The 26,942-nt window shown below is 47.8% G+C and overlaps 2 protein-coding genes across 3 annotated transcripts in view; one reads left to right on the top strand and one right to left on the bottom strand.

Moving 5' to 3' along the window:
- RNF115 (ring finger protein 115) overlaps nucleotides 1–20,492 on the top strand; it is a 36,349-nt gene extending 15,857 nt beyond the window's left edge. Inside the window, exons 2-9 of the mRNA XM_053370125.1 lie at nucleotides 1,221–1,279; nucleotides 6,353–6,410; nucleotides 12,582–12,778; nucleotides 13,672–13,740; nucleotides 15,859–15,931; nucleotides 16,408–16,501; nucleotides 18,402–18,517; nucleotides 19,326–20,492. Coding sequence (XP_053226100.1) covers nucleotides 1,221–1,279; nucleotides 6,353–6,410; nucleotides 12,582–12,778; nucleotides 13,672–13,740; nucleotides 15,859–15,931; nucleotides 16,408–16,501; nucleotides 18,402–18,517; nucleotides 19,326–19,457 — 798 coding nt within the window. The 3' untranslated portion in view covers nucleotides 19,458–20,492. The remainder of the gene's footprint in view (nucleotides 1–1,220; nucleotides 1,280–6,352; nucleotides 6,411–12,581; nucleotides 12,779–13,671; nucleotides 13,741–15,858; nucleotides 15,932–16,407; nucleotides 16,502–18,401; nucleotides 18,518–19,325) is intronic.
- A 498-nt stretch (nucleotides 20,493–20,990) lies between these two features.
- The window catches only part of ITGA10 (integrin subunit alpha 10), a 57,934-nt gene continuing 51,982 nt past the window's right edge, over nucleotides 20,991–26,942 (bottom strand). For both annotated transcript variants that reach the window (XM_053370120.1, XM_053370121.1), the window contains 4 exons: nucleotides 26,028–26,141; nucleotides 25,172–25,270; nucleotides 24,633–24,746; nucleotides 20,991–23,789 (listed from right to left, as the gene is read on the bottom strand). In XM_053370120.1, the coding sequence (XP_053226095.1) occupies nucleotides 23,736–23,789; nucleotides 24,633–24,746; nucleotides 25,172–25,270; nucleotides 26,028–26,141 (381 nt within the window). In that variant the 3' untranslated portion in view covers nucleotides 20,991–23,735. The remainder of the gene's footprint in view (nucleotides 23,790–24,632; nucleotides 24,747–25,171; nucleotides 25,271–26,027; nucleotides 26,142–26,942) is intronic.

The raw sequence follows: 26,942 nt of genomic DNA, 5'->3' as shown, positions 1-26,942 counted from the left end.
TTCAGGGTATTGGGTTTGATTTAGGGCCTCTAGAACGATGAGCGCCTACACCAGAGTGGTGCTCATAAGGTGGAAGGGCACCATTTGGTGTTTACCTTTCTCTCCCTTGAAAAATAGAGATCTGAAGAAGGAAGTGGCAAGAGTGACATTCTTTCCCACTTCCTCTTCCAACTCTGCGTGTTTTCGAAGGCTCTGATTATTTATACTTTATTATCAGTTATTTATTATTTTATTATTCATCAAATTTCCATACTGCCCTTCATCCGAAGATCACAGGGCAGTTCACAATATAAAAACACAAATATGCATACCACAATAACAAATGAAAGCAATACCCCCCACGGTTTAAAAGACCATAGGTTATTTAATTAAAAAACCTGGGAGAAGAGGAAAGTTTTTGCCTGGCACCAAAAGATATGTAACGAAGAAGCCAGGCGAGCCTCCCTGGGGAGAGCATTCCACAAACAGGGAGCCACCACAGAAAAGGCCCTCTCGTGTTGCCACCTACCAGTTCTCTCGTGGAGGAGGCACATGAAGAAGGGCCTCACCTGATGATTCCGGGGTCTGGGTCAGGTCATGTGGGGAGAGGAGTCCTTGAGGTATTACAGTCCTCGGCTGTTTTAAGACTTTATAGATCAAAACCAGCACTTTGAATTGGGCCTGGAAACTAATTAGCAGCTAGTGCAGTAGGGCCAGGGTTGGCATATACTCAAACTGTCTTGCCTCAGTTAGCAACCTGGCCACTGAATTGTGCACCAGCTGAAGTTTCCAAACCATCTTCAGAGGCAGCCCCATGTATGACGAGATGCAGGAATCTACCAGAGCAAAGACAACAGAAGTTAGGCCATACTTGTCCAGATAGGGGTACAGCTGGGTCAGGAGCCAGAGCTGATTGAAGGCTCTCTGTGCCACCAAGACCACCTGAGCCTCAAGTGACAGGGATCCAGAAGTTCCCCCAAGCTGTGTACCTGTTCCTTCAGAGGGAGTGCAACTAAATCAAGATCTCTTGGAAAAGCAGCTTCTATGTGTACATGCACTTTTCCTCGGGTGTGTTTGTGTGTTTCATTTGCAATGGGTGACAAGAGCGGGCAGTGCACTCTCAAATATCCAAATGTGCCCATGCACCTAAAAAAGTCTGTGGCCTTGTTTTTGTGTTGTTGACTCTGTAGGCTCCACCATTCTCAGCCTAAAACCACCTTCCCTTTTCTCTTCCTCTGCAGGAGTACACTTGTCCCAGATGTGAGTCTGGCTTTATTGAAGAAGTGACAGATGATTCCAGGTATCTTTCACCCTCAGAGACTCCCCTAATGTTGCTAGATTTCTCATATCTACCCCCTCCCCGTTAAATGTTTCTTCTACTGATGGATCTGCTACTTTTTTGATGTTTATTTTGTTTATTCGTTTATTTCATAAAAATAATATACTGCTTGGCTGTTGTTGTTTTTTAAAAAGCCCTCAAAGCGTATTGGCTGAATTCTGCACCATTTTATACAATAGGTCTGTGGTTCCCAAAGTGGGTGGTAGTTCCTCCTGGGGGGCAGTGGGATTATCTTGGGGGGGGGGTGCTAAGAGTTAAAGAGACGGCAAGAGGGCACTAGAGGTGTAAATGACTATCGGACTTTGAAGGTGGCATCTCCGGATCAAATTTGCCAATTTTGTTAAATTAATTGACCTAAACAGTTTTAATTGGATTTTGAATAAATATGCAGTTGTTACTGGTTTAAATGTTATTGTGTTGTTACCTTCCTTAGTGGGTTGTGCAAACTGCTATTTTTAATAATGTTTCTTTATAGAGTAGGGAGCACTGGGGATTTGTTTATGGAACCAAGGAGGCAGTGGCCAAAAAAGTTTGAGGAGAGGACCTCTCTGATAGAGATATTGCACCTGTAACTTCCCAGGTGGCTGACATCCAATGGCTCTGTTTGGTCAGGAGTATTCGCCTCCTGTGGGCTTTCCTCACTTCCATAAAGTTGTGGCACAGACACAGCCCTGGCTGAAATGCATAAGTGGAGAACTTCGTGGTTTGCAGATAGGCTAAGGACCTCCATTGCTTTGACTCACACAGAAGAAAATGTTAGAGGTGGGGGTGAAGTCTCTTTCAGATTTTTTTTTGGTGGGGGGGGGGAACCTCTCAGTTCAGTCAGTCAGAGTAAAGGTAAAGGGACCCCTGACCATTAGGTCCAGTCGTGGCCGACTCTGGGGTTGCTACGCTCATCATGCTTTATTGGCCGAGGGAGCCGGCGTACAGCTTCCGGGTCATGTGGCCAGCATGACTAAGCCGCTTCTGGCCAACCAGAGCAGCGCACGGAAACGCCGTTTACTTTCCCGCCAGAGCGGTACCTATTTATCTGGTTGCACTTTGACGTGCTTTCGAACTGCTAGGTTGGCAGGAGCAGGGACCGAGCAATGGGAGCTCACCCCGTCACGGGGATTTGAACCGCCGACCTTCTGATTGGCAAGTCCTAGGCTCTGTGGTTTAACCCACAGCGCCACCCGCGTCCCATGTCAGTCAGAATACTCTGGGCTAAATAATCTGTCCTGGTGTAAGTTGCCGCCTTCTTAAGTTTGCATGCAGAAGGTCCCAGAATCAGTACCCGCTGATGGCAGTGCTAGAGACCCCTGGAGATTTGCTTCCAGTCACAGTAGACACTACTGGGCTAGATGGGCCAAGGGTCTGACTCTGTATAATGCAGCTTCTAGTGTTATTGGTAATAGCAGTGAGAAAGAGCTCATTTCCCTCCAAGGTCTGACCTTCAGCTTTTTCTGCATTTCGACTCTTCCCAGAGAGAAGGTGGTGGTAGAGAGAAATGAAAAATTATGCCAAGTCAGAGACCTGGCTATATTTTATCCTGAGCAATTGGTGACACGCACGCTAGATTTAAAAAACAAACCTCGTGCGACGGTTTAAGATCCAGCTGCCAAATTTGGAAACGGTCCTCAGGAACGTCTGACTCAGTGTCACCTTCAAAGCTGGGGAAATGGCCTGATCCTCACTCCCCCCCCCACCCCGCAAGCACCTCTAGTCCCTTCGGGAGGTGGAAGCGCTGATTCAGCCCTGCATAGATTTGGTGCTGGGTGGGAGGGGTGATTTGTGGGGCGCTCTTTGTCGCTCTAGCCCTGCTCCTAAGGATATAACAACAAAATGGGTCTATAATTTGAGACAGATTCCAAGTCCGTACCTTGTTTTGTCTAGCCCTGCTCCTAAGGATATAAGAGTCCCGTTGGATCAGACCGAGGCCCATTTAGTCCAGCATTCTCTTTCCAAGAGAGCTCTGTCAGGTGACTTTGGGAATCTGGCAAATAAGACAGGAAGACAACACTCCTTCCATGTTCACCCCCATTACCAGGTACTCAGCAGCCAGACTGCCTCTGAACCCAGAGGCTCCATTTAGTTCTCACGTTTATTTATATCCTCCACTGACATGTCTGATTTTCTAAGGTCTGCCCTGCCATGCTTGAGGGGTGTGTGAGTGTGTGTCGTTGCAGACGATAAAAGCCCACCTTTCATTGTCCGAACTTTGTGCCAAGGTGCCAGGGTGTTGCAGCATTCAGTATTTGGGCCTCAATGGACGCCAGTTGACATGATTATCTGTTCACTTTTATTACATTGTTATCCTGCCTTTTTTTGAAGGAGCTCTAGGTGACATGCATGGTCCTGCCTCCCTCTTGTTTATTCTCACAGCAACCTAGGTTAGGCAGAGAATGGCCCAAAGTCACCACTGTACTTCATGGCCTAGTGGGGATTTGAACCCCGGTCTCCCAGTCTCCTACACTGGCCCTTCCCAAATGCAATGGGCACAGCGGGTAACCTTGGCCCACTCCCTTTCATCTGTTAAATGGAAGCATTGAGTTTGCTGTGTGAAGAAATAAATCCCATTTTTACACCAAAGGGCGCCCCTTCACTTACTGTAGATGTCATTGGCACTTGGCCCAGAATCCCTTAGGATTGTAGTTCTGTGAAAGGGTTCTGGGAACCACAGGTGGCCTTCATGGCTGCAGTGAGGTTTCAGAATGGCTTAAACATCTTGGCAGACAAGATATTTACGTTGCAAGATATTTCACAAAAATGATAGCTGGAGAAATAATCCTGTATGGCAGGAAAGGAGAACCTTTGGGTGGAGGCCCTCCTTATGTTGTTGGACTCAGTTTATTGATATTTATTGATATAAATCTTGATATTAATAGAAATGAAAGTGGAAATGATGTGAAATAGAATTATGAATGATACGGGATATTTGCTGAAAATAGAAAATTGACTATTGCATATGGATTAACAAGTGGCGTTGACTCAAAAACCATGGACAAAGCAATTAAAGGGAATCAATCTAACTTCCTAGCATATTAAAGCAATAAAAAGCATATTTATCAAATATTAGAGCAGTAGATCAAGTCTTGTAGTAGTTAGACAGAGGGTACAAAGTGTGGCTGGTGGTGGCAAAAAAGGAAAAAAGCAAGTATTTCAACTGTGCCCACCCAAAATGTAGTACAGTAGAAGAATAACCAACTAGAAAAACTCAGTATGCCTTTTGTATCAATCAATGATAGCATGGGAGGTCAGGGACACTAAAAAATTCCAGCAATTTTCCTGTTTGCATGGGAGAAGCCCACATAAAATATGGACTATGCATGACCATGTTGCACCTGGCAGGGGGAGCAACTTGGGACCCTTGTTGCATCAGCAGTTCCCCACACAGGGACCTTTGAAACAATTCCAATGTCGGCTGTTGGAACATGTTACGCTCCCCCTTTTGTTTAGGCAAGAGGGCTGCTTTTCTGCTAACTCTAATCAGAACGCCAAGGTCTCTGTGAGCTTTTATCGAAAGCAGCAAATCTGTGCACCAAGGTCCAAGCAGCTTCTAGAGACCCAAACATGGCCCGGTGCCATCCATTTTGATCCATCATGGCTGCTCTATTGTGAGCATAAAACATACCATAATTGCTGGATGTGATACATATGTCAGCCAAGCAGGGTCCAGATTAACAGGATAAAGTGCTTCCAGGCCAAACTGACCAGCCGGCTTGGGGCAGGCAAGCTCTCCCGAGAGGCACTTCCAGTTTGTTGCCTGTGATGTGTGGCAGCGGCCTTTGGGGCCAGTCTGGCACAATGACTAGGGCAGGGATGGCCAACTCTTTTCAGACTCAAGGGCCACGTTCACTCTGGGGGCCGTAAGCTGGTGAATGTGCCAAAGGTGGGTGTGATCCCCTTCTCGCTCTTGCACATGCTACAAGCCCCTCCCTTCAGCTTATCCCTGCAGATCAGCTGATGAAGGGGGTTCACACCTCTTCCTTTTGTCAAGTGATCCACCTGACTCTCAGTGTTCAAAATTAGCATTTTGCACCTGCCAATCAGCCAGTTGCACCAAGTGAAGATGCCTGGGTGCCAAGATGGTGTCTGACTTCTCCATCTGGAGGTGCATGCCTGGGGATCCTTGGATCTTGACTGTTTTCACACACTAATACCTCCCCCGTAGAATTCTACCAGTTATATTTTATCTGCACAATCAGAATGAATTTCAGGAACCAAAATGCTTTTTCTGTGCAGCCTGAACAGGAGCGGAGAACAACGTTATAGTTAATTGTTGTAGCTTGTCTTCACTTACCTCCCCCCGCTGCCTTGCTCACAGTTGTGAAAAATATTCTTACATTATGAATGGGCCATGTTACCATTAAGAAAAAGAAGTAGGAATAGGCCAATATATGTATGGATTGTCCCTAGATCAAATGACTTTTTTTTCTTAAGTTCTCAAGAGTTCTTAACCTAGCTCAGGGTTGTCATCTGAACTAGCCGGGTGTTTAACAGAGAATCAATCACAGCCCATCATTTGAAAAAGAAGACTTTAGAGCTGTCTTGCCCTCAAATGGTGGAGTGGTTTAAACCTCTCCACACTTTCCTGTGCTGGGTCTGCTTTAGTTTAATTTTCTATAATTTTGTTGCTGCTGCCAAAACAGGTGAGGGTCTGCAGTAATGCTTTTGGGGATGGGTTGGATAATAATGCCCCTGGCCTGGGATGCCAAATTTGGATGTGGGAATGGCAGGTCCAGTTTCTTACTTAGATTAAGATTTGCAAGGTAGTGACCCTGGGCTGAGACACCAAGGAAGAATTAGACTGATATAATTTCAGGAACTGATAAGATATACCTCATTCTTCAGCCATGTAGTCTTCAGCCCCTCTGACCTCCCCCTCGCCAGCACCCTGTTTTCACCCTGTTTCCTTGGTTGCTAATTACGTGGCCTTCAGCCTCTGTTTTTAGCCCTTGGCCCTGCCCACCCCACCCCCCTTAGAGGCAGGCTCTGGGGGTTATATTTCTGGAAGCAACTGCTGCTCTCCCTCACCAGATTTTTCTCCTTCAGTTTTCTAGAAGGCGGCGGCAGCGGGATAGACGACAGCCCTTCCACCACATTTGCAGAGGTGAGACTTTTTCCTGTTAACAATTTGACTGCTGCTTTCAGAACTGTGTAAAATGGAGGTAAATGAATTGTCTTTTTGCTGCACTTTCCTCGGATACTCCATGCGGGATACTTTGTGGGGGCAGCTGAGAGGAGAGAGGGCCATTCTCGGTTATTGATACTTTTTGTACTGCCAAGAATCATCTCAAGAAGAAGTTGATGTGACAGAGGCAGTCCTCTCAAATGATAGGGACTAGAAGCTTGAGGTTGCAATTGCCTTGTGCCAAAAATAAAGCTCTCCTTGGCTAGCGGGACTTTTGTTTTCAAGCTGTGTTGGTTTGTAATCTTCTGTAAAAGGTTACTAAGTTCTGTGGGGTGTTTGATGGATCCTTTTGGGTTTTGCAGATGCATCACAAGCAGCGTTAATTATAGCATTGGGCTGAAGTGATTTATATATTTAGGTTGATGACTGTTGTTAATACCTCCTGAGAGAGGTGGCTTTTGGAGTATGAGGCAAGCCTCTGCTTCGAAGAAGTGGGCAGGCGCTCAGAGGAAGGAGGGAGGGCAGCTTTATTATTTTTGGTGAAGGTTTTTTTTATTTCATTTCATAAGGTATAGAAAACCGAACAGTTATAACAACAGATGAAAACTGAAAGATGAAAAACAAAACTATAGATAGGCACGTAAAATAAGTACAGTTCCACGTGGGTTAAAATAACAAAGTCCAAGTCATGGAGGAAAAAAGTGAGAATAAATGTTGTCTTCACATAAATATTAGTGTTAACTGATAGCTCCAGATTTGCCAGTCTTGGGACAAGTGTTCTTTTGAAAATGAAAGGAATGCCAAAACATATAAGAAGTGTCTGGTGGTTCTAAAAAGGTAAAGGACCCCTGACAGTTCAGTCCAGCCTTGTAGCTTGGACGAATTTAAAACTAACCTTCCCATTTCTCCCTTGCCTGGCTTCCCAAAGTTCATGACAACTGGCAGTATACTAAAACGGGAAGATGGAAGCTAGGGGCAAAAGCATCAACCCATTCATGTATCTTGGTGTGTGTGTGTGTTGGGGTTGGGACTTGTTCTTATCCAGTGGCATCCCATCATGCCATGTAATACACTAGAGTTGTAAATGGAGGTGGGGGTGGTGGACTTGGAGTGTAGCATTATTTACATGAACCTTTGGGCATTGAAGCTTCTCTGAATCCTAGTCTAGCAAAATGCCCAGGTAAGCTGTTCTGTGTTTGGAAGGTGTGTGCCACCTTAAACCAGTCATTGAGAGGAAGCCCAGGCAAGATGAATCTTATACAGAGTATCTGGAAATTGCTTGAGCTTGGATTCTGGCAAGTCCCCCAGGGGGCAGGCATAAACCATTAGGACTAGAATTGGTTTTTTGTTACTTTAGTTTATGACGTCCCTAGGCCCCACAACTTTAAAGCTTTAAAATGTCTGCCTCTTTTCTGAACTGATCCCAGGTTGCTTCAAATTCTCCCAGCCATGAGCAGTTTTCTTAAACATAGAGGTCTGGGCTGCCTCCTGTGTGTTGGCTCACGCTGGATTTAGCATCTACACTCAGCCTGTCAGAACCCGCTTCCTTTTCAGGTGACCTCAGCTAGGTTTCAGTCTCTGAGCTCATCCTGAACTCAGGTTCTGTTGCCATAACTTTGCCGCTGCTGTGGCAGGAATAGACAGTTGCTCCCTTTCTGTTTTGAGGCTCTGTGGGCGATATAACATGGAGGCAGGCAGGGTTACCCAGTGTCACACTTTGAAAGGTTAGCTGTTGCACAGGTGTGGTGCCCCTCAGCTCGCTTCTGTCATAGTATTTTGTTCTTGCTTTTTCTGGTTTAATTCTGGGATTTTCTCTCATTCATATATTCATTCATACACACACACACACACACACACACACAGACACACACACACAGTCATACCTCGGGTTGAATACGCTCCAGGTTGAGCGTTTTCAGGCTGCACTCTGCGGTGATCTGGAAGTAACGGAACACGTTACTTCCGGGTTTCACCGCTCGCGCATGCGCAGACACTCAAAATGACGTCACGTGCATGCGCGGAAGCGGCAAATCGTGACCCACACAGATGCGCAGACGTGGGTTGTGTTCACTTTAGGATGCGAACGTGGCTCCATAACAGATCCCGTTCGCATCCAGAGGTACCACTGTATATGAGCTGCTTTGCTTGTGTGCTGTGCAGAATTAGACATAGATTTTGTACACCTGAGCCCTAATTTGAAAGGGTTTCCTAAAAATGCCAGAGAGGCAGACCTACAAAAGATCACCTGCTTCCCTCTTCCAGCAAGTCTCTCTCGGCCCTACCTGGAGATGCCAGGGATTGAACCTGGGACCTTCAGCTTGCAAAGCAGAGGCTCTGCCACTGAGGCACACCCTTTCACAAAACTCTAGCTTAGCATTACATGTGAAGGTTGCTCAAGGGTCTTTTCGTGGAGAAGAGGGAGATAAAGCGAAGATCAGTCATTTTCTAAAATCACACGTTACCAGAAAAATGCCCATTGCATACTCTCCCCTCGTTTGCTTTCTCCATACAGTGGTACCTCGGGTTACAGACGCTTCAGGTTACATATGCTTCAGGTTACAGACTCCGCTAACCCAGAAATAGTGCTTCAGGTTAAGAACTTTGCTTCAGGATGTGAACAGAAACTGTGCTCCGGCGGCGCAGCAGCAGCAGGAGGCCCCATTAGCTAAAGTGGTGCTTCAGGTTAAGAACAGTTTCAGGTTAAGAACGGACCTCCGGAACAAATTAAGTACGTAACCTGAGGTACCACTGTATATCTGTGTGTGCCACATGTCCCCAGGATGGACGTGAAAATAAGTGTATACATATGCCAGGTACTTTCACTCTAGCCTGTTAAAACAAGGAAGACCTGAGTTTCCCCATGGAAGTTGCCTCTTTGCATTGTGGGAAATCCTCCATGATTTCTCCAGCCAGAGATCTATAGCCACCACGGGAAGTTCCTGAATCTGCCATTGTTTGCTCAGATGCTTTGTATAGGGAATACCTGCTTGGCATCCCGCTTACGCTTTGTGTCTGGAACCCTGTTCACCTCCTGACGAAAGGGGGGGAGACTCTTTTGCAAGAGATAATAAAAGATCAGCTTTGCTTTCACTGGATTTCTGCCTCAGATTATGAATCTCTGACCAGTAACAAGCTTGGGGAGTTGGGCCATCGAAAGGCACCCCGTTATTTTCTGGGAACACTCCCCATCAAGTTTTCCAAGTTGCCCCCTCTTGACTCCATGGGCCATAGAAATCTGCCAGGTTGTCTTTTTGACCCCCCACAGAGGTGGTCGCCAATCCTGTGTCTTAAGCTATACTGCTTAAGATTGCACATAGAGACTCACATGATGGAGAAAGCAAGCCTCCCTCCCAACATGCTGGTGGAGTGAGATAAGGGTACCTAAACTGTGAACAGGATCCAGCCAGTTGGCTTAAATTTCATCTCGCCCTGCCTGGAAGCTGCTCCAGAGTCCCTCCCCAAGTCAGTTGATCTGGGAGGCTCTGCTTACCTGCCAGGGCTCAGTGGCAGGTGGGTTTCGGATCACCTGAGTCCCCAGGTGTGTGTCTGAGTCAAAGAGGTTCTGGCAGCAGCAGCAGGCGGGCTGGCCTGGTGCCTTGCATGTTATGAGAGCCTCTTGGCTTGCACACAGACGAGGGCAAGCAGTGTTGCTCAGTGATGAGGTGGGTGCAATGCCCCAGGCCCAGGCTGGCAAGTTCTTTCCCACGTTGCTTCTGTTATAATTACCGTATTTTTCGCTCTATAAGATGCACCAGACCACAAGACGCACCTAGTTTTTCGAGGAGGAAAACAAGAAAAAAAATATTCTGAATCTCAGAAGCCAGAACAGCAAGAGGGATCACTGCGCAGTGAAAGCAGCAATCCCTCTTGCTGTTCTGGCTTCTGGGATAGCTGCGCAGCCTGCATTCGCTCCATAAGACTCGCACACATTTCCCCTTACTTTTTAGGAGGGAAAAAGTGAGTCTTATAGAGCAAAAAATACGGTATTTTCTGCTCAGTGGGGTACTATCCAGCGGAGAGACCATGTAGCTCTTTTATTTATTCCATTTATATCCCACTTTTTCTCCATGGAGCTGAAGGTGCTGTGCGTGGTTCTCCTGCTCCTCATTTAATCCCCACAACAACCCTTTGAGGTAGGTTAGGCTGACAGGCAGCGACTGGCCGAAGGTCACCCAGGGAGGTCCATGGCTGAGTGGGGATTTGAACCCTGGTCTTCCAGGACCTAGTTCAGCACTCTAACCGCTATACCACCACTGGTGCTTTGCAGCCAGGCATCCAATGGGAGCACAGCCTGGTGGGGAAGAGGGTCTGAGTTGGCCTGTGAACTACCATGGGAAACAGAGAAGCCAAAGCTCCTGTGGCGCTGTGTAGACCAAAGAATCATAGAGTGGTCGAATTGGAAGTGATCCAAAAGGTCATTTGGTCCACCCCTCAGGTCCACTCAACCAAAAGCTGCAGAGGAAGTCCCCAAAAATGCAAGCAGCTCAGGTGTTCTTCCAGAGGCACGGCTCAGTGGCAAAGTGTGTGCATCAAAGGCAGAAGGTTCCAGGTTCAGTTCACAGCAGCCTCTCCAGTTTGGGCTGGGGAAAAATCCCTCATTCCTGCAACCCCAGAGGGCTGCTGCCAGTCCGTTTGGACAAAACTGAGCAAGATGGACCAAAAGGTCTGACTCTGTCTAAGGCACCTCCCTCCCTTTTTCCTGTGTTTGTCCTGTATGCGTTCCAGGCTGCCTTGTGAGCTGCATATCTGAGCAGGCCCCCTGCCCCCAGGTCTCCATAGGATGGCAATGTAAGCATCCTGGTGGCCTCTTCAGACCATCTCCCACCTGGGGGTTGAACCCGGGGCCATCTGCATGCAAAGCAGATGCTCTGCTACTTTGCTACACCTCCAGGAAGACTGCAGGAGCATAAAGTCTGCACACATTTTCAGTCAAGATTTTGCATCTCTTCCTCAAGTCCTCAAAGCACAAAGTGGCCAGTGTGCTGCTTCTCTTTTCCTTAGTTCTGTCGTCTTTTTTTGCTCATCAGCGGCTGTCATATTGTGCTGACTTAGCAAGGGAGCAGCCCAGACAGCTTATCTATCCAAAAACAGCACCGGTCGCAGCCTAGCTGGAGCAGTGAGGTCTGGAAAAGGACTTGCCCAGAAGGCGTTTACATATTGATGTGACTATTATTATTATTATTATTATTATTATTATTATTATTATTATTTTATTCTCCAATGAGCTCAAGGCAGTATGTGTATGGTTCCTCCCCCTCCCATTTTATCCTCACAACAGCCCTGTGGGGTGGGTTAAACAGAGATACTTCATGTGAGTGACACACCCAGGGTTCACCCAGCGGCCATCATTGCCAGGTGAATGTTGGGCCAGCCCTGATCTCAGCATTTTAACCACTGTGCAGCCTGGCAGTGCTTGGCGGTTGCAAAGGGAGTGTGCTTTTATAACAAATAGAATGGTATAGAATAAAAGGAAAATGGTGAAGCAAAAGAAGAGAATTAAAACAATGCAGAGCAAATGGAAGCAAAAACAGCCAAAGCCGAAAGGTCTTGACTAAACAAATTCCCACTGAGACAGGATTATCTTAAGTGCCCATGGAAAAGTGGGCAATAAGGAGACTGAATGCACAGTTTTGATGTGGCCTGGTGACAGCTGTTTCCTGCTTGCCTGAGCCTACACCAAACCTGGGGGTATCCCACCGCACAACCACTCACAACATGCTGCAGAGCAGGGCTCTACAGCTCTGGGTATCACTTCCCGGGGGCAGGGGGCAAAGCAATTTCCTTCCAGCTGGCACGGCATACAAAGCCTTGGAAGCAGGAGGCCCCCATGATGAGCCTTTCGGGTTTGTAAATAGCCCCTCTCCTGTGGAGACTTGGCATGGCTTGCAAGCGAGCGGGTGGAGAAGTTTTTGTAAGCCAGAAGAGAACGTGGGTTTGTCTGTCCAATCAGAAGAGCTCCGCTTAGTAAATCCTGCTTTTCTCCTGGCGTAGACATTGGCTGAGGGACTGCTTCTGAATTTTGAGAGTCTCCAGTCATCGCAGGAAAGCTTCAAGAACCCCTGAAACTGCTGGGCTAGAATTTATTACCCCATTTGATTTCTGGCCCTTTAAAAGTTGACTTTTTGATGCGCTTTCATTTGCTTCCTCCAGTTTTGGGACCAGTTGCATCGTTCTATGGTCTTCCAGTTCCCAAGCAACTCTATGGATCACGATGGCAGAGACAACGAAAGGGGCCACCAAGCCCATGCAGACCTCTGGGGACCAAGTAGACCCCTCCGACTGCCCATGACGCGGAGGTACAGATCCCGGGTCAGCGCACGGCCTGACAGATCACCTGCCATTGAAGGGTAAGGATTTGGAGGACTTGGAGCAGCAGTTCTCAACCTGTGGGTCCCCAGAGGTTGTTGGACTACCAACTCCCATGATCCCTGAGCTCTGGCCTTGCTAGCTAGGGGTGATGGGAGTTGTAGTTCAACAACATCTGGGGACACACAGGTTGAGAAAGGCTGAGAGGATCCAGGATCTGATCTGGAGGGGAATAGTACGTTCAGTTGCTCTTGGAGGCTAACAGGAGATATGAAGGTCTGGGGTGGGAAAATTCCCCCCCCCCCCCGTCTGGGGCAAGAGGGTGGCCTTCAGGTCTCTGTCCACCACACTGCTACTTCTGACTTCCAACAGTCTCTACTGGAAGACTTCAAGAAACCTGAAACATAGAATTTATGTTTGATTCTATTCATTTGGGGCTTAAGCTGGATTAGGGTTCTTTCACATAACCAAGGGTTTCAACTTGTGTGGCCTAACTAAAAAGACAGCATTGTTGTTCCCAATTGCTGCAAACTGGTGACTGTTCTTGCCTCATATATATCTGTCAGGTCTGTAGGTCTGCCCTGCCCATCTCGCATCCTGTTGGTTGCCTCACTAATGCAGGGGAAGCCAATGTGGTACCCTCTGTGTGTTGTTGGACTACAATGCCCAGCAGTGTGGCTAGTGATCAGGAATGATGGGGGCTGTAGTCTGACACCACCTAGAGGGCACCACATTGGCCACTCCTGAATTAATGTAACATAACGTATGCTTCATGTACTGGACAAAGAGGGCGCTAGTCCCTGGAAGCAAGTGCAATGATCAGTCTGTTAAGGCTTGCTCAGCTTTCTCTCCTGGATGCTGTCACTGCCACCTCCACTTTACTTTTCTGCCTCTTTCTTACATGTTTTCGTTTTGTCTCCCATCTCCTGGCTAGAATAATACAGCAGATCTTTGCAGGCTTCTTTGCGAATTCGGCAATTCCTGGGTCTCCTCCTCTCTCCTGGTGAGTATGGGACATTATTTGCAATCCTATGTATTTTTTCTTTACAAAGTACGTGTCTGAACTCAAATGTGTGTCCAGCACTCACGTGCATTCATACACACGGTATCAAGAGGTTTGGGATCTTTTGCTAGAGTTATGACATGCGTCCATTTATGAATATGTGTTTACCCTTAGCCAGCATTCAAAATTTGCCAGGTGCATTTTGCACCTCACTGTCGGCCACTTGCTACCAAGTGAAGATGCCCAGGCGCCAGGATGGCGCCTGACATCTCCACCATCTGGAGGTGCATGCCTGGAGATCCTTGGATTTTGACTGTTTCCACACACTAGCAATACATCCTGTATAATTCTATCAGTTATATTTTATCTGCACAATCAGAATGAATTTCAGGAACAAAAAATACGACTTTTGAGTCGACTGGCCCCAAAATGGCAACTAGGCATTCTGTTTTGGCGACTGTAACCCTGGTTTAAGGAGCCATTTGGCACCTAGCTTATATATTTGAGTTTCTAACACTGCTCTTAGCAATATGTCCACAAGAAGTTCTTACACAAAGGAACACAGAAACTTGCTTTGTTATATGACATGAAATTGGCAGCATATATAAATGCTGCATCAGACAGCAAAATTACAATTTAAGCAGGCAGCAGATCCCATCATACGTATGCACCTTGATCGAGAAGAGTGAAAGAATCCTTAACTATTCCTCAAAACCACACAGGAAGTGAGTGTGACTGTTTTGCCACAGAACTCACACCAAAGGCAAGTTAAGAAAGGGGAGAGGAGAGGGTACACCTGTCTTCAACGCAAAGTTGGTGTTGGATTCCTTGAGAACCCTGAGTAAGTTCTTTGTTATAGCTTGGAGAGCTAATTTACAATCTAAAATCTTGGGGTGTTTTACTAGTTTTAGCCAATACAGTCTAATGGAGACGAGAGGAGGGCTTTGAGATAAGCTAGTGGTTTTCAACCTTTTTGAGTCCATGGCTCCCTTGACCAACCACATTCTTTCTGCAGCTCCCCTGTGGAAGCCATGTACACTGGGGCTCCATTACAGGGCGCGCGAAAGTGGGGACTTCCCCACTTTGCACCCACCTCTTTTTGGCACCATTTTTTAAGACATCTGAAGGCAGCCCTGTTAGGGAAGCTTTTATAGTTTGATGTATTACTGTATTTTAATATTTGGTTGGAAGCCACCCAGGGTGGCTGTGAAGGCCCAGCCTGATGGGCGGGGTAATAATAATAATAATAATAATAATAATAATAATAATAATAATAATAATATCATTATTATTATTATTATTTTGGTGTGTGTGTAAGTAGAAACGCATATGTCAATGTGAACCCAAGCAACAGCACTGCTCTGCAGGGCCAAACCGACGCATTCGCCATGGCAGCTCCAGCCTGGCTTTCCAGAAATTAGTGCGCACATGGTGGGGGATGCGGGGGGCAAAACAAGATTAAGATCAGAAGCAGAAATATTTTGTTGTTGCAGGGAAGGAAAGTGAGAAACACATAGCACAGGACACACATGCAAATACGGTCCTTTCCTGCAACATTCTCCTTGTCCCCATAAAGCTGGGTGACTGTTAAGGAGGAGGGGGATTGCTTGCGGGGGTGGGGGAGAGAAGAATGGGGGGGTAGAAGGAGCGTGAAACACAGAAGACACTCCCCACTTTCAGGGTTGTTTTTAAATCCTCCTTTATAGAGCACACAAACATCCAGGTACAAACACACCATCAAACTACTTTGCTATTTTCCAGCATTTCTCAAACCCTCTGTGCAAAACTAAGGAACTGTTACTTACTGAAGATGGGGAGGATATTTGTTGGGGGGGGGAGAGATTTTAAGAAGATAATTAGTCGTGCAAAGGCGTTTCCCCACTTGTTTGCCGCTGTTTTATTTTGGGAAGATAATGGGCTCCCCCAACCCAGGCTTCCTCCACCCCCAGAACTGACTCCAGAAGAATAAGTTTGGAGCCGCGGAAGCATGATAAAGGTTGAGCCAATGCTGTATAGGCCCTTGATATCCTATGACATGGAAGCTGGGCAGCAGTGGGCGTGCTGCTTCCTTCTCATGCCCCCACCCTGAGTGACTCTTTCTTTCTTTCCCTCTTGCAGGGGGGGCATGTTGCACTCGAGTCCTGGGGACTATGCCTGGGGACAGAGCGGCCTTGATGCTGTCGTCACACAGGTAAAGGCTCTGATCATTCCACCTGAGCCATGGCTGCATTCAGTATGTGTGCAATTTTTAAACAGAGGTCAGGTGGACACCTGCCAGGGTTTTTTTTAGTTGTGATTCCTTTATTGCAGAGGTGGGGTGGAACTAGATGGCCCGGGGGGGGGGGTCCCTTCCAACTCTGCAGCTCTATGATTCTATTTGAGCTGCTGCTGAGGCTCCACAGGCTTAGCACAAATTAAGTGGGTGCCCTATAGCACCCCTAGGATCCTGCACAGCACCCAGTCAGGGTGGAAAGGGATTCCTGAAGGTCAAATATTCTGAAGGCAGCTGTCTTAATCTTTCTTGATGGATGACTAGTAAATGCTGTGAACGTTTTCCCCCCATTCAGTTCAGTTGCCATTAAATTTCACGTTGTGAGAGCAAATAATCTGTGCAGCGATTCCAGTTCTCTTCCCTCGCACCAACCCTTCCTTCCTCTCCCCCTACAGCTCCTGGGGCAGCTGGAGAACACAGGGCCTCCCCCGGCAGACAAAGAGAAGATTTCTTCTCTCCCGACAGTGACCGTCACTCAGGAACAAGTTGGTAAGTAGTTCCTGCTTCCTGGTAACTTAAAGCTTTTGTAAATGTGTTGTTTGGAAGAGTTGAATTGAATTTTATTACTAAGGTCACAGACCAGTTCCGGCTCACTTACAATATCAGGAAAATCATAAAACACAACAGGAATACATTGAATTACAGTTGGGTATAACAGAGACAATTCAGATATAGCGGCAATTAAAAATATCTATTAAATCTTGATCACTAAAATGTAACCTAAAATTGGGAAGGGGTTGCTTTCTTCTGTTGCTCTGGACTGAGCACCCAGACCAAATTCCAGAGAATGCCAGCGTCAACCTCCAGCTCAGCTTAGCTCCACAGCATTAAATGAACTGCTTTCCAGCTGCAATCCTCTGTGGTTCTCTTTGATTCTGATTTAAGGAACTGGGCAACAGCTCACGGGGCTCTCCAGGCATTGTGGATTTACTCTAGAACCCCAGTTGCACAATAGCTCTCCTCTTCCCTCCCCAGTCCGTTTTTCTTTTGTGCCTTGTCTATCAGGCTGACCCCACCGGTTTGCAGTCTCACAGGCAGTGATACCAAAGGCAAGCAGGTTTCAGGTCCCATTTCTAGAAGTTGCCTGGGAGATCTTCTTGCGTTAAGCAAATCTTCCAAACCTCACTGTGCAGAGTAGGAGTCAGGCAATCGGTCCTTCTAGCTCAGCGCTGTCTCTATAGATTAGCTGCAGCTCTCCAGGGTCTCAGGCAAGTTTTTCCTCAACCTGGAGATGCTGAGGATTGAACCTGGGGCAAAGTAGCAGGTGAACATAAGAAGAGGCTGCTGGATCAGGCCAGTAGCCAACCAGATGCCTCATTGGGAAGCCTGCAAACAGGATCCAAGCATAAGAGCCCTCTCTCCTCCTGTGGTTTCCAGAAACTGCTATTCAGAAGCATTCACTGCCTCCAGGCATGGAGGAAGAACATAGTCATTGTGGATAGTAGCCATCAGTAGTCTTGTCCTCCATGAATTTGTCCTCCCATGAAACCAAGACGCTTTCCTGAGTGATCTTGAGTTGGCTTCTTCCCCCTCCCTTTTTATCTTTCTCCTTCAACAACATCAAGGTCAGAGACAGTTTGAAAAGCTCCTTCCACAGAATTTCAAAGGTCTCGCATGCACATACCTTCCTAGTGTTTTTCTCACTCTTTAGTTCTCTGGTAACCTCCTCCTCTACTTCCCCCTTCCCCCAATTGCTGCCTAGCAGCCAGTGCCAGAATCCAAGTTTGGGGCAAGTCCTCTGGTGAGAGAACTCCTGCAGAGATTTAAAGTCACAAAATATGCAGCAAAGTAAAGTGTGGAACTATACGCTGTTAGACCTTCAAAATATGCCCTTGTGAGTTCCAAAACTTCATTCTTCCCCTAGCATAGGAGACCACCACAAGTTTGGTAAGTTAAAAATGGTTTACTTACAAACTTTCCAAGGGTCATATTTATGTCTTCTGGCAGTAGAACTTGGCTTAGTTCCATAGCAGTCGAAGTTCCTAAATTATTGGTATAAGAACTCAAGAGTGGCTTGTGGGAGCCATGCGGTCTGAGCTTGGAGCAACCAGCTCAGACCTCCTCACATGCTGAGCTTGAAGGAAGATTGAACAGTAGGTTTGATTACCCAGTTCCTCCCAAGGTGAACACTTGATCTCACTAAGCCTGGCAGGACAGCTTACTCTATGGTATTAACCCCTTCATGCATTAAGCATGTTGGTTATACGAGACTGGTTATCCCACTGTTCCAAACTCGGCTCTTCATTCCGGTGTTCTCACCCCAGTTGCCTTTTCACTTCTCTTGCCTCTTGTGCAGCCAGCCTGCAGGCAGGACATGTACCTCTTGCCTCATCCTAGAGAACTGGCGTGTTGCTGCCCTCACGTGACCCTGCCTTGTTTTCTCCCGCAGATATGGGTTTGGAGTGCCCTGTGTGTAAAGAGGACTACACTGTGGCGGAACAGGTCCGGCAACTCCCGTGCAATCACTACTTCCACAGCAGCTGCATTGTGCCATGGTTAGAGCTGGTAAGTTGGCTTCCCTGTTGGCTTGGGGTCAGGTGGAGACTGGCGCTAGGGCATCCTGCCTGGCACAGGGCAGCTCTCCTGTGGGACGAGGGGTGGCCACAGATGTTGGGTGCTGCAGTAGAATACAGACCTGATCTCCAGGGCACTATTCCGTTGGAAGTTCTCCTGCACAATGAACAAGAGCACTAGGGTGTGACTGACTTAACCTCGGGCACCAGAGTATCTGAGGCAGGACCTTTCGGCTGTCCTGAGGCTCTGAATTGGCAGATTCTGCCAAAGGCTTTTGGCAGAGAGCCACGTGCCACCTAATGGGGTTTGGGCCTGGGTCTCAAGTAGCCCAGCTGCCCAGACAGGAGTCTCCAGGTGTCCAGAGCACCCCGCAGCTAAGGATCTGATAGTTATTATCAAAAGTGCACGCATACAGCAGCTCCTAAGGTGCCCCAGACACGCACACTACAATCATCTCAGCTACTGTTCCCATATCCATGCTTATGGAGCAGTTGCAGCAGCAGTGAGACCAGCCCCCCACCCCCAGTTTATGTACCCCTGATCTGATGGGTATGTGCCCACAACCTGAGGCTTTTCCTATGTGGAAGCCATTGCTGCTCTTTCCTCTTTGAGCCCCTGCTGGTTCTAGGAGAGAGCAAGGTGGGAGATGGCTGCCCTCGCGCATTGCTCTTTTTCAGAGGAAGGTTTTCGGTGGTGCCCTTTCCTTAATGTGGCCGCCCCAATCTCAGGTATCTGCTCTGGGAGGCATGGCTGTTCCCAGCACTGCCCCCGCTCACACGCGCGCATTTTCCCTCCCCAGCACGACACGTGTCCCGTGTGCCGGAAGAGCTTGAACGGCGAGGACTCCACTCGGCAAGCACCCAACGCGGAGGCCTCCACAAGCAACTCCTTTAGCAGCACAAGCCACCTACACGACCGATGGACTTTCTGAAGCCTCCCTGACACGGTGGGGGGGGCCAGGGAGGGGGCAGTTCAGGCCTGTAGTATCCCTTACTACAGTTTGTAAATTGTATGATACCTATAAAACTACAGAACCGAGTAGCAAGGAGGGAGAGGGAGAGCAAAGGGGTGCAGCCGGTGGAGCTGCGTCCCCACCCCATGGCCATGGTGAGGGCGGCCATCTTTCAGAAACCGCTAGCATCTCCTGCTGGGTCGCTGTAGCATCCAGACGATCTCTTTAACCCTTAGTTTCCGGAGTGATCAGTTTCACCTTTCAGCGAGGGGTCGGGAGGGTCCCTGAGAACCTGTGCGAGTCCTTTCCTCGGGTAGCAAGAGAGGCCTCCACCGTTACGATTCCCATGGCTTTGCAGAGGGAGGGGGGACATTGTCCTTGCCCGCCTGTCCCAGTCTATTTTTTGCAGTGGGGGAGGGGGAGGCTCAAGGAGAAGGCAGCCAGGCGTTGGCTAGGAAGCTATTTCAGATGGGCGAGGGGAAGAGAGAGGCGAGTCAAGAGGATTTGCACAGGGACCCAGGCCTTTCCAGTGTCTCCCAAAACTGAGTCTGTTTAATCGACTCTGCCCGTCTTTCCTGCAACCTAGGATTTTGTTGAATTTTGGGTGAATTTTCTTTGGATTAGGTTGACAGAGTCCCTGACTTCCTTTATCTCGGTTCTGTTTTTTTTCTGGAAAAGAGTGGGGGGCAATTTGGCTCACAGAAAGAGAAAAAGAGGGGTGGAGAAGCAGCACAGGGGAGCCCTGCATTCCATGAAGGCAAGTATTCGATGCCCCTCGAGCGAACGCTACCTTTTTCCTGCTTTCAGCCCCTCGGCCCCCTTGGGTTTTCCTGAACCAGCATTCAACCCACCTGCTACTTAAGACCCATTTTTTGCTGCCTTGTTTATCAAATGGACCACGTGTAGTTTATCCTCCGGATCAGAGACTGTGTCTTCTTTTTCCAAGCTGTTCTTCAGTATTTTAAATGAGAATGCCATCGCTCGATATACCATAAAGAATCACTTTTTGTTGTTGTCGGTTTCCTTTTAAGTGTTGTTTTTTTTCCCTCCCTTGCAACTCTTCCCCCCCTCCAACCTCCATCTACAGTCTTTTTATCTTCTGAATCATGTCTGAGCTCAAAACTTTGGTGCTGCACACTGACCCCCTCCCCCAAAGCACCTTCTGCCTGGAACAAGAAAGGAGCTTTGGTAGGAGAAGGGTGGGGTGGGGGGGTATGGCAGAGTCATGTCCCAAGGAATGAATGGGGAAAGCACAAGGCAACCCCCCCTCTTCGTGGCCACTTCATCGCTGTAACGGTGTACCAGGTACACTCCGTTTCAAACTTAGTGTCTTCTGTTTGCTATCAAAAGTTGAATAAAAGTCTTTAATAAGAAAGGCAACGATAAGAGTTCTTGGTTGGGGGTGTGTGCAGGGGGAAAGGGACCATCTGAGATTGTGCAGGGCAGGTGGGTGGGGCTGCTTCATATTTGGACATACAGATTGCAAATATATAAGAAGGAGAAATCCAAAGATATAGTTGGAAAAAACCTTTATTAGGACCAACTAAATAAATGTCAAAGTAACCAAATTTAATAGTTTTGCCTAATGGCTGTAGGGCATGTACACCCTCACCCTGCCAAGGCCTTATCATTTTACATAGTTGAAGGTCCATTCCGAGGGTCTTTTTCCTGGGTAGTTGAATTATTCTCTAAAACATTGGGGGGGGGCACAGGTAGTTTTCCAGGCTTCATGAAAATAAAAATCCAAGCGCACATGTAGGATGAACGCTTCTTATTAGGACCAGCTGAAACTGATGGTGTGAGCAAGCTTTTGAGCATCCCAGAAATCTTCCCCGGGCTTTGGGGCCACCAGCGACATCTTTTGCACTTGGCTGTCTAACCTCATTTGCGTAAGTTCTCTTCCTCCTCCTAACTAGCTTAAACTAACTTCTCCTAACTAATTTAAACAGTTACCTTGGGCTCCCCCCCCCCCCCGCACTTCAACCATTTCCAGGAATGTTCCCCCTTGTGGCTAGCATCAGCCTGAAGAAGCATTCTGAGGAACCTGAAAGCTGGATCATTGCTTGAGTTATTTTAGCTTGTCCTAAATCATTAAATTTGGATTCACGTTTGGAGCTACTGACATAGATGCAAAACACTAAGCCGAAGTTTTTACAGTGTTGGGGGAATTCTGTGATCACCCCACTTCAAAACAACTTGGTGCACGGCATAGAACTCTTCCTGAGAATCACAGCTGCCTTCTAAAAAATTTTAAAGCAAGCATCTGGCCCTTATTAAGGTGGCAAACGAAAGGCATGAGAGTATGTGTGCAATGCCTGGTAAAATCCCCAGACCTTATAGACAGCAGGGAGGGGGGTTGGTCCAACAGGCGTCCCCACAGTCAGGACACCAGGGCTCTGCATGCCTCTTTCCCTTCCCTGGATCATAGCTCTTGAGATTTCAGCGGCATTGGCATCCATGGCGATTCCTCCTATATTTGTACCTTGACAAAGACTGAGCTTCTCATGGGACCAGCAAAGAGGTGCAGTGCCTCTGTGTCCCTCTCCATGACCGACAAAGCAGAATGAATACTGTGGGGGGAGAGAAACTTGTTTATTCAATTCATGCAGCTTAATGGCGGTCCAAAATTATTTGGCCTAAGAGGGAAACCAGCTGCCTCCCGGCTCTCATCTTTGTGAGCTTCATGATGGGCTTCTGGTGAGACATTTGCTGGGGCTGGACAAGCAAATCCTTACATTTCCATTGCACAAACAAGTTAAAAAAAAAGACAGCAGTAGGGAGAACAGCACACACCTCAACTTTATCCCATCCCTTGCCCACCACCTTCCATTGCAATCCTGGCTCACAGTGGGAGGATGGCACATCCATTGGCATTGGGTAAGCCTACAACTTCACACAGCACATAGTTAAAACTATGGAACTCTCTCCCACAGGAGGCAGTGATGGCCACCAACTTGGATGACTTTAAAAGAGGCTTAGATCAGATCATGGAGGAGGAGGAGGCTATCAGTGACTGCTAGCCATGATGGCTCTGCTCTGCCACCAGAGTTGGGAGGCAGCAATGCTTCTGAATACCAGTTGCCGGAAACCATAGGAGGGGAGGACTCTTGTGCTTGGTTCCTCCTGCTCATGGGTTTCCCTTTGGGGAATCTGGTTGACCACCAAGAGGCTGGGCTAGATAGGCTATTGGCCTGATCCAGCAGGGCTCTTATGTTCTTATCTCATTCTCCCATTTGAGGCTAGAAGGCAGCTCCATGCACTTGGTGGTACAGAAAGGCAGTTTGTAAGCCTCTGGTTGCACACAGGGAAGGAGGGCGTTGGGGACCTTTTTCAGGCCAAGGGCCAAATCCCCTTCTGGAAGCCACCTGCCAGTGGTGGGTGGGGCCAAGCACAAAAGTGGGCAGAGCAATGTATGCAAATTTTACCTTTTTTACAAGGGGCTGGGTTCCACACCCACTGGCACATGCCCCTCTCTATCTTCCATCCAGACAAGACAAGCAACGGGCATGAACCATTCCCCCGATTTCCTGGTGGTGCTCACAGCTGCCAAACCAAAGGGCCCTACCCTTTTGCAATTCCAAGTGAATGAGGCTGCTCTGTACCAGCCACCAACCCACCCAAAAGGTAGCGCTCACTTCAGTGTGGTAGCAGGAATACAGGACTATGTAAAATTTGTTTTGCTTCTACGCAACGAAGTTCTGTTTGAGGGAGACGAGAGACGCTCCACCTTGTCAAGACAAGCTGCTGCATCCCAAAGGACTGATGGAAACCATAGAATTGTAGTTGGAAAGGAGACCTCCTGCAATGCATGAAGAAAGTATCTGGAATAGAGACGCTCCACATGATTTGAGCACTTAAGTCACTTTTCACAGGGGAAGGAGCCCTCTTTGAAACCCATATCTCTGTTGTCTTGTCACCTTGAAGGGTTGGGCCTAAGCTGGCCTGCACATGCTACTTTTTCTCCACTCCCTGAACATGGGGGGCAAAATTGGATGTTTACCCACCCCAGTCTGAAGACCAAAGTGTGTGTGTATTGGTGTGTTTAATTGTGGCTCCAACACGGGGGGAGGTTGTTGCATTTTCTTAGCTTCCCAAAAGCAAAAGGATGCTATGAGACTGCAGATTGTCTTCAGAACTGCTGGATCTTCCATCACTTTTTACAGGGAGTCAAAGGAGGGCAGCAGCAACAGCACCCACTGGATTTCCTCCCCTTGCTCATTTTTCCTGTGTGAAGAGTCCTTGCTCAAATTCCATGTTTTATTGTTCCTCTTTCTCTTCTTCTCCAGGTTTTTTGTGTGCAAAAAATCCAAGCTGGAGGGGGTGGTAAAGGAAGAGAGCAGAAGAAGAATATATAGATTAGCATGAGAAAAAGATGTGATGTTTTACAGCTACAGGGAACCTAGTCTTCTGATGTCTTAGGTTCAGGGCTCTCTCAGTGCTTCCAGAAAACCTGTATATTGAGCATTTATCCTGATTTGTCTGCAGGGAGGTTAGATGGCTCTGAGTCAAAGCAAGCAGCACCTCACATTTTCCTGTGCATTCCCATCCCTTTCCATACTGCAAAAGGGCCAAACAGTTCTGGGGAAGAGGGCTCCAAATCAGCTATAGTTGTGCAGCTTGAATTTTCCAGTATGGGACTGAATCCCACCTGAAAACAAGCCTCAAAATTTCCCCGAGATGAATCTTTGTGCCGATCTGTGAAAAATCAGGTGGTAGAGAATGCCTAGGACTGTACCACTTTCAGCCACATGTGGGGAATTGCATCTAGCTGCATATACTCTTGTGTCAATCTCAGTTTTCATGAACCTCTGGGAATAAACAGAAAGCTAGAATTGAAATCTCTGGACTAGATGGGCCCTCTTTGGCCAGATCCAACAGGCTCTTCTGATGTCCCTATGGTGACCTCCAAATGTTTCAGACCACGATTCCTGGGAGTTGTAGTCCAAAACATCTGGAGGGCACCAGGCTGTGGAAAGGGCACTTCCCCCCTGCCTGTGTGGACAGTCCCAGGAATTTTGTACCATGTGATTTTCTTTTGGCATTGTCTCTCAGCAATTAAGAATCCGTAAGTTGGAAGGCCAAACTAGTCATGTGACCTGTTTAAGCTGGTTTCCCTGTGCAGGTGCAACCTGAGGCCGTTAGCATGACTCTTACCCTCCACAAACAGATGATAATCAGAGCCAGCAGCAGGAGCCCCCCAATGATGCTGCCAATCAGGATCCAGAGCGAAAGAGGGACCAGATTGGTCTGGATGATCTCCAAGATGGTCTGCAACGAGAAAGGGGAGAAATCTGCTGAATCCCGGCAAAAAGCCCACTGGTAGTGTTGGGAGGCGTGATGAGGATTCAGAGCTGGTTAGTTCAGACTGAAAGGGCATCACGAAGATAGCAAGAGAGCAGTTGACATGAACAGGGTTTTCTCACTGATCGATCTTAAGCCTAAGCCCAATGCACTCAACTCTTTTTTTAAAACACACACACACCAAGCTTTCATCCCTTATTGCGATTGTGAATACATACAGGCAGGTCCCGCTTACCATACACAATGCATTCCCTGGAAATCATTCACTTGCATAACAAAGTCAACAATTTCCATTCATTCTTAAGGGGATTTTTTTTTTCCTGTGATGCAGAAGCTGCTACAGCTCAGACCACCACAACCCCAGCCTTAGAAAGGCCAGCAGCCCCTCCTACCTCCCGTTGATGGGCAGCTTCTGGCAGCAGAAGGAGGCTCTCCTCTTCTTGGCTGGTCAGCGTGAACCTGCTCACAACCTTCACGGTCTTGAATTTAGCCTTCACCCACGAGATGGAAAGAAAGAGACAAGAAGGGTGTTTAGTAGAAGAAAAGCCTCCCAAGCAGGTTCCCAGCTGGCAAGTGCATTTATTTTTGTTTATTTCATTCTTGCATTTATCCTCCAAGGGAGTGTGGTGCATATGGCTCTCCCTTACCCCACAACAATCCTGTAAGACTGAGAGGCTGTGATGCCCCTGGATTCTCAGCACAACACTGCTTTACTGAACAGAGGCAAGTTTGCCTTTTTAGGGATTGCATTCCACAACCACCATCACCACCTCAACCTGCTACCGGATGCTCTCTAACCCTGTTGCGTTCTTGAACAAAGCAAAGAAGGAATTCTATTCTGGTGACTTTCAAACTCAGTAGGTGCTTCCAGGGGAGTTTACTGCTCTATCTGCACAAATTGGATGTGCAGGTTTTATGCAAGGTCCACACAGTCATAGTCACGACAGCCTGCACATGCACACACCTATCTACCTATGCACACAAACACATTCAGTCCAGATCAGTGGCGTAGCGTGGGGGGTGCAGGGGGGGCCGGCCACACCGGGCGCAACATCTGGGGGTTAGGGTTAGGGGGCGCAAATCCACGGGTTAGGGGGCGCAAATTACTTGCCTTGCCCCGGGTGCTGACAACCCACGCTACGCCACTGGTCCAGATTTTCCCATGCTACCAGTGAAGGGCATATAAGACCCTCTTAAGCAGGAATTCAAGGGTGCATGCATGAGAGAGGGCACAAAGTCTGAGCTCACCCTCCTGAAAAACTCGTTGTGAACCGCTCTCAGCAGGTGGATGGAGACTTCCGCGTTCCTCTCAATGTGCGGCAGCTCACACTTCACCACTTGGCATCTGGCGTTGGTGCAATTCTGGCAGGAAAGAGAGACCTCAGCCCTTCCTTTGCCAAGACCCAATCAAATCATGGGCAGAATTCTAGGCATTTTCTGTACCTTTCCCCAGCCTTCCCCACCCCACCCCTACTTCACAACCTAGGCTGCTTCCAGATGTGGGTGCATTATTTATTTAATTATATGTTGCATATTTAAGCCCCACCTTTTTCCCTCCAAGGAGATCAACGTTCTCCAGCCCTCCTCATCTAATCCCCACAACAACCCTGTGAGGTACGATAGGCTGAGAGGCAGTGACTGTGTTCCAAGTTACCCAGGGAGCCTCATGGCTGAGTGGGGAACCCTGGTCTCCCAGTTACTAGTCCAACACCGTAACCACTGCACAACCCTGGCTAGCACCCCATCAGCAATCCTTGCTGTCCTCCTTTAAGCCTGGAACTGGAAGATCAATTCTTCTCTCGGGCTTCAAAAATCCAAATAACAGTATGAAGTGGAGGGGGTGGGTAGCCCCCCCCCTTTTACCAGGCCCAAATGGGGTGGTTATGGGGTGGTTTTCATTGGTAACATGGTGTGAATGTGGTAGGTTTAGGGGTTTTAATCTGTTTTAGTTTATTGCTGATTTTACTTTACAGTGGTACCTCGGGTTAAGAACTTAATTCATTCTGGAGGTCTGTTCTTAACCTGAAACTGTTCTTAACCTGAAGCACCACTTTAGCTAATGGGGCCTCCCGCTGCTGCCACGCCACCATCGCACAATTTCTCTTCTCAGCCTGAAGCAAAGTTCTTAACCTGAGGTACTATTTCTGGGTTAGCGGAGTCCGT

Source organism: Podarcis raffonei, chromosome 16 (genome assembly GCF_027172205.1).
Source record: "Podarcis raffonei isolate rPodRaf1 chromosome 16, rPodRaf1.pri, whole genome shotgun sequence".
Taxonomy (NCBI): Eukaryota; Metazoa; Chordata; class Lepidosauria; order Squamata; family Lacertidae; genus Podarcis; species Podarcis raffonei.
This window is presented reverse-complemented; position numbering and strand designations above follow the sequence as displayed.